Here is a 7,882-nt window from a genome sequence, read left to right as displayed (position 1 = left end):
ATATTTAAAATATTCAATTATTGAAATTAGATACAGTGAACAATTGTATTGCGAGTAACTTTGTGGTTTATTTTTGTTATTGTGTTTATATAATGTTTGTTGCAATAAATAATCCTACAAGTAATCACGGACCTATTAGTTCATATGACTCCACTCATATTGGGTTTGAGATTCGAACTCATTCGATCTTTGTGAGCATGTAATTTAAATGTGTAAGATTATAGTTATGAATGAATTCATAATTCGCAAGGTAGTTGAAGAATGCTCTCGATTGCTTATTAGTTAAAAATATGACGATCCTCGTTGAGTCGATACTTTTGTAGAAAAATACCCGTTGGTCCTCAACCCTGAATACGGGGGTGGCGGCTATTTCGGCGATAGTTTCGGTATAAATAGATGCCCGGAGTGGTTGGTAAAGTGGGAATTTATTGTTATCAGACTGGAGCAGTGCGCGGTTTGTTTTTACATAAAGTAATGATCCAATTTCTATTTTCGACCGCTATAAATAAAAGGCTTCGTCTTCGGCGGCGACGGTGGTTGCATCAAAATTCAACGCACCCCTACCACACGACACCCACCCGAAAACGTCGGTTGCCCAGACAACCCATTCACGTCCCCGTCTGACGTCATGCGTCCATTCGCTGAAAATCACTGCAATTTCTCGGAAAAACAACTTGATGACGCTTGCGTTCTATCTGCCCTCTTATTGGCCTCGTTGTACATGACGACAAACACCCACATTTTCGTATAATCGATACCCATCTTCAATGATAAATTATTCCGTACATCGAAATAAACGTACGCGCCGCATCAACGGATAATACACACATCTACGTACGCATTCGGAGAAGGAAATCGTAAATTTGAAGAGCACAACACTATTAGAAATTCATTATGAAAAAAAAATCCCTAAAGGATAGTCGAAATTGAATGTAAGGGTTTCAGCAAATCATATTAAAATCATTAAAGATGTTTCTTTTGTTTGGGTCAAATGCAAGAGAGGAATGAGAGTAGTCATAATAATAATAAAAAAAGATAATTGTGAAAAGGAAAAAAAAGAAAAGGTAATTAGGTGGTTGGATAGTGCGCGTCGCGACGCCGCTGTTTAGGGGCGCATGCTTATGACGTCAAACGTTTTCCACCATCAGTCTGACGAGGTACAAGACTCAGAACGGTTTCCCGATACCGAAATTCGCGTAAAAACCGAAGAAGAAACTACATTCGCATTCAGTCACACACACACACTACACACACATATACACACACGTATATATATATGTACACACATTCATCAGTACAGACGGTTCCCGGATAATTTTCGAATATCTTCGAACATCATTAATAATGCCTGTGATAAAAGTAGACTTCGCCGAAAATCGGAATAACAAACAAACGAATCGCTAGGTAAGAAAGTATGAACAATTTCCAATATTGCTTAGATATTGAGCAGTGTGTGCCTGCAGCTACAATTATAACCACTTAGAAATAATTATGCTTAGTGTGATGCATTAAATAGATAGGTAGGATTCTATTTTTTATTAATAATTGTTGGTCGGGGATGGTCGAATGTGGGTAAGTTGGTTTCCATGATATTCGAATGTGGGTGTCGGAAATGCCACCCTCCCGCTGGATGCGTGCTTGAATCGAGCCTCGATTTTGTGAATGAACGTATGGCCTGAAAACGACGACCGGATCTGTGCAAAATGTGGGTGAAAGAAGAGACAATATAAGAGATGGAGAAATTGTACAGATCAATACGTATGCTGCTGGAGAAACGGGTACAGCATTCGAGGGCAATCACTAACTGCTAACAAAAATCTATTAAATTTTAAAATATCACAACCACCATATCTATTTCATATCATCCGCGCATACTGATTATACTAATACACAACGAATAATTAAAATGCAATTACTGCATAGCCTTAGAGATGGATGACATACGCATACAGCGTTTTCATCTAATACGTTTTCTATTTCGGTTTGTTTAATATTATTTAATGTAGTACACTAGACTTCTGTGCGTATTATTATGTGAATGTCGTTCGCCCTGCCGCTCGATGTAAATTTTATCTGAAATTAATTGATTACAGCACAATTGATTTATTCAACTATCGCAGCTTCTAAATTGTGCCATTCCAGGGCAATGATCCCACACAAAATGCTATAGGTCAGGTACAAGTACAACCCCAAATTCAATTGCATTAAATATATTGAATTCCGAAATTATATCATATTTACTTATTAAAAAATAATTATTTCTATTTTTTTTCCTTTATTATGAAAGTCACTACTAAGATGACTAATAAACAAGAAAAAAATGCCTTTCTTGCGTGTTTTACATACTCACCAGCCACCATATTAGAAATCTTAATAATAATAATGTTTAATGCATCAGTAGTACAAAAAACATACACAGAAATAAAAAATAAAATAAATATATATAATTTCAAAAATAGAGAACTGATACAAAGGTACAAATCTTATTATATATTTATTGTGTATTTTTCATAAATTATTCTTCTAATTTTTATAAATTATAAAAAAAATAGTTTAAATTTAGACCCGGGGTCGGTACTCTTTTTTGAGTATTTTACAAATAAAATCTGTTAAAAAAAAAGGGAGCCGCATGAAGTACTGACCGATAGAAGAATCAATAGAATTTTTAATAACGAAAAGTACATAAAATTATATTAATTATAGTTTTCTTTGTCGTTTTTTTTTTCTCTGTACAAAAAAGTCTCTTTTTGTGCTATTTATTTTTATGCGGTTTTAAATCATTCGATTAGTATATTGCTGTATACACTTATAATAAATTATACGAAATTTATCATTTCAGACAAATGTTTAAGATTGTGAAATTTTATAATCGTTTTGAGCGTATCTCCTCTTTTATGGCTTTAGTTATATTTCTCAAAATTGAATATGCTAGTTAAAACTTACTTTTCGAATTCCTGGTATATACCAAGTTTATTTTCATTCAGAATTTGATAGTTTGTTGATGGTATTTTTAGATCGTTGAGAGTGTATAGATTTCATTCTGAATATCATCAGTCGAACGTGCCATTGCTATACTTTCACTAATTATTTTAATGAACTTTAATTAACAATTATTAGATTAATATTAAAATTATATAAATTTAATGTATATTAGTTATATTCGGATAAATGAACTTCCTAATAAAGTATAATATCTACAATTATTATAAAATATCCCGATCTAGTGAAATGATATTGCTCCAGATAATTTTAGTATATTGTAAACATAAACTAAATTATGTAATCAAGTCCATTTCTGAATTTCAATTTATTAAAAATTCTCTGAAATTATGAATTACTTTAATTTATTATTAAATATCAGAATTATATTCAGTCTTATTAATATGATATTATTTCTTTAATTTCTAATCAATTTGGATAAAAAGTGTTACAATAGAAGTAGAAAGATTTCCTAAGAAACTTACGACTTTGCGTTTTATGATAAAGCACGGCGCACAAATAAATTCTCCGGTCGAATCAGGCAATAAGCAGCATCTGTTCCTTGCAGCATCTTTTTTTCTCTCACGGCTCCCTACATATACATGATATGAGTATATTTTCTTATTATAGGAAAAGAACAATGTCAAATGAAAAGCTGGCTAGGAGCGTAGCTTTGGAACAGGCCTACGTACACGACGTTTACGAACAATTCTACGATAACCCCAGAAGCAGACCATGGCCGAGAGTGCAAGAGTTCATAGATGGCCTAGAACCCGGTTCCATCGTATGCGATGTCGGTAAGAAAGAACAAGTACTATGAACTTGTGCTATTTGATGGTAACGACTAGATGGTAATTGATTGAATGCATTGCAGGGTGCGGAAACGGAAAATACTTAAGTTCTAATACGTCTCTATACAGTATGGGCGGTGATAAATGTAAAAAATTAACAGAAGTAGCTAGAGAAAAAGACAATGAAGTAAGTTGCCCATAACTTCAATGTAAATGAAAACTAAATAGAAGTGTTGCAGGTGATGGTTTTAGATAATTTAGCTTTGCCGTTTCGCGATGAGAGTATGGACGCAGTACTTTCTATAGCAGTAGTTCATCATTTTTCAACGACCGAGAGAAGGGTGTGCGCTTTGAGGGAGTTGGCGCGCGTCTTAAGAATTGGCGGTAGATTAATCATTTCTGTTTGGGCCATGGAACAGAATCACCGGAAGTTCGAATCGCAAGACGTGTTAGTTCCTTGGCATCGACACCATAAGCTCAGCTCTCCGTCGCTTGAATTGACATCAACCACCAACACCTCAGAGGACGACTGCCACTTACCCTACCATGCTTACTCACAAATTTCCGATAGCGATTCAAACAAATCTAACAGGTAAACACATTATTTACTCTAAATTATGAATATTACTGACACAATGTATTTATTAATTTTCCGAAGAACAAAAAAACGCGGAAAGACGAGAAGCAGAGGACGTTCCATAGATCCAAGAGTCAGCAATTCTCCAAGTAGTTCCAGCCTATCAAGCCCTAACGAGACTTGTTACAGTTTTGTGCGACGAGCAATCCAAAAACTTGCCGGCGGCAGAAGAGCCGTTCACAAACCTTGGTTTTTGGATACCTGGACTAACTGTACAAAAGACCCACCATTGCCAAAACAATATGATGCTGACGGATGCGAATGTTGCGATTGTGAAAGTGCCCACGATTTGCCGATAGAGTTACGACGCGTGGACGATAATGAATTACCGCAAAGACGAAAAACACTTCCTTCGTCAACGTTAACGAACGACTTATACAATTTGAAATCGAAAAGCATGACAAACATGTCTGCCGTGGAGAACAATAATATTATTAGATCAAACTCGAGCATTCCCAGCATTCAAGAATCACTGGAATCGAACCAAAGCAGCAGAACACAATCAACTAAAAACTTAAGCAAACCTAAACTCGTGAAACAGAAAAAATCGATTTGCGAGGATGATGCTGATCCCATCCTAGCTGAACAGAAAGACTTACCGCCCGTACTTCCCGACGTTAGGATAGAAACAAACAGATATGCCCGAGGAAGTGTATTGAAGCAACGCTCACTGAATGAAGAACTTATGTCCACGGAGCGGTTGCAGGAAAAAGAAAAGCTGCGTCGCAATATACATAAGCAAGCATCGCTTAATGAAGATTTAATATTTCAAAGGAATTATTCATTTGAAAACTTGCGGGACAGCTTGTTTTCAACATCCACCGCCAAGAGGTTACAATTAATTAAAACGGGATTCACGAACAAAATAAGGAATACTAACATCGACAGGGTTACAGGTGCATCATTGAAAAACGGATTCGTAAGAATGTTTCAAAATTGGAAGAGCTCGGATATGATTTCACCTACAATACCGGAAGACGAAAGCATAGTGACAACGACGAAACCCCCCGAAACTGAGAGACGACATTCCAAGGAAGACGGCTCGGACTCTTCAAAAGACAGCAGCTTGCAAAGCGACACCAGCGTTGACTCGGAAGACAGTTTCGCTTCAGTTATTTTCGTTCCTAAATCAAATCCCATGTCTCCTACATTATCTCCAGGCCCCACATCACCTAGAGTCAACTCATCCGTCCCGAATTCGCCGAGAATTAAGCAATCATCCTGCCCAACGAGTCCCAGAATCAAGCAAATGCCCCTCAGTATATACCCACTGACAAAGCAGTTGAGCTCTCCGAAACCGAGCAACGTGTCTAAGTTCGAAACACTATCGCCAACCGAATACAAGTTGGGAAATCAGAAGAAACATACAGTACAAAAAATACAATCGTTAGCCCAAAAGTATGCTGTGGTACCTATCCCAAAATTCAAACCAACAATCCAACCTGCGCAAACCGTAATCCCAGAAGTAACAACTACCGTAACAACAAATAACAACAACAACATTATCATTGCGAGTAACAGAAAAAGTGATGACGAGAAGAAACTGAATAAAATCAAGGAATTGCTGAAGTCAAAGCCCGGCTTCGGAATGCGCGTTAGCAGCAAACATAATTATCCAATTGTACGTCACTCCTCAATTAATAACGGTATCGCAAAACCATTGCCCAAATTACTTTCTTTGGAGCTTTTCAACCCGGAAACGGATGATAAGGATAGCGATTCAAGCGCAGTTTCGTCCCCTGATTCAGCTGATAGCGTAATTAGCGTGAACTCTGAGACAAAACGAAAGTTTACGTTCCCAGATATTGGCGAGAAAGATGATAAATCCATGACCCTTCTTCAAGCTGCTGCAGATGTCGCCAAATCACTGGATAATGCCGTGGACAGGGTGATTAAATCGAGCCCGAGAGCGAAACGACAGGATATTAAAGTGTTCGAAGTACAGTCGGTCATGGAGAGGCAGTACACGACCGAAACGATGCCGTTGCTGCTGAACGAAGAAGAAGAAACCAACTGGAACGACGAGTGTCACAAACATTTAACGGATTTCGCGGACAAGCTGAGCGAGAAATTGTTGCGTGAAATCGACCAGTATCAAGAGAAGGTAAAGCGGAAGGAGGCCGGCATATCATCATCTTTGGAACATATCGATGACCCTTACATACATCGCCTAAGCGAAGAGCTGCAAGACCTGTCCAAGCTAAGCGCAGAAATCCAGAAACAAAACGAGTATTTGGCACAACTCAGCGCATGTGATAAACAGTACGGCAATTGTGCGAAGTGTAATCAAGTAAACTGTTCGTGTAGTAAACAAAAATCGCGTAAAAACAATAACAATAATATTAAAGTGCCACTTATCGATGTGAACGAAAGTACCGACGAGGCGGAGAGTAACAACTTAGCGGACAAACTGAGCAAAAACGGTGCGTCCGTGGATTCCGGTGATTCAGAGAGAGGAAGTACCCCCAATTCGACGTCCCTCCACTTCGGACATTCCATTGAATCGAACGAGGGCTTCTCTGATAAGGGCAGCACCGACAAGGACACAAATTCGGTCAGCAGGTACAGCGATGGAGGCAGCACCGCCTCATTGGCATCCTGTCCGGAGTGGAAGACAATTAAGACCAAGCTAAGTGTCGATCAGCCTCACTCTTTTGACGAGAAGTCCGAGCTGCTGGGCGACAAGGATAAGAGCAACCTGATTCCTTCGCTTAGTGACACCTCGCAAGAGTCTCTGCCATCCGACAATGTAGGCGGAGAGATTACCTATCACAGATATTATCATGTATTTAGGGAAGGTGAATTGGACCAACTCATAGAGAAATACGTAGAGAATTTACATATTATTTCATCATACTATGACCACACCAGTTGGTGTGTTGTAGCAGAAAAAGTGCAGGTATGGACCATCTGACCTGTTTTTCGTAGAAAAAACGAACCCTGTCTGAATAGCACAACTCAGATTGTACATAGTGTTATTTATATACATACTGATACAACATGCAAAAAATAATACCTATTCATACCATCCAGATAAGAGCATAGACGCAATTCTCAATAATAATAATTAATAAATTCGCAAATAGTTCGTAAAATGCAAGCAATTTGCTTTTACTTTACTAAATTTAAATATAGTAGCCTGCAGTATTAACAAACAAGAAATAATCATAATTTCTTTTCAATAAATAAAATGATGAAACGTATATTTGATATTGTTGTTTATGAAAAAAATCAAGAGAAATTTTCAAAAACTTCTAACTTCGAGTAAATTGGAAAGAAAATTAAAATAAAAACAACAGCTTGCGTGAAATATGCATAAACATTTCTTTTTCTTCATATAAAAAGACAAACTAATAAGATATTGATGACTAGATTAGCTTTAAGCCCTCTAATAAAATAATGGCAGAAAAAATAATTTTCTTATATGTTCAATTGCCTAATAATAACGAATTCAAGCTTAATTTTTTAATCAGTA

At 37.2% G+C, this 7,882-nt stretch overlaps 1 protein-coding gene across 1 annotated transcript; it reads left to right on the top strand.

The window, feature by feature from the left end:
- Positions 1-1,031: 1,031 nt before the first annotated feature.
- On the top strand, positions 1,032-7,546 carry LOC108564174. Its single transcript, XM_017923128.1, has 5 exons — positions 1,032-1,404; positions 3,610-3,776; positions 3,854-3,957; positions 4,010-4,362; positions 4,429-7,546. The coding sequence occupies exons 2-5, from the start codon at positions 3,620-3,622 to the stop codon at positions 7,319-7,321; spliced, it is 3,507 nt and encodes a 1,168-aa protein (XP_017778617.1). The 5' UTR covers positions 1,032-1,404; positions 3,610-3,619; the 3' UTR covers positions 7,322-7,546.
- The last annotated feature ends 336 nt before the right edge of the window (positions 7,547-7,882 follow it).

This window comes from Nicrophorus vespilloides, unplaced genomic scaffold (assembly GCF_001412225.1).
Source record: "Nicrophorus vespilloides isolate i.1.1-1 unplaced genomic scaffold, Nicve_v1.0, whole genome shotgun sequence".
NCBI lineage: Eukaryota > Metazoa > Arthropoda > Insecta > Coleoptera > Silphidae > Nicrophorus > Nicrophorus vespilloides.
The sequence above is the reverse complement of the archived record's forward strand: the minus strand, read 5'-3'. Positions and strand labels throughout refer to the sequence as shown.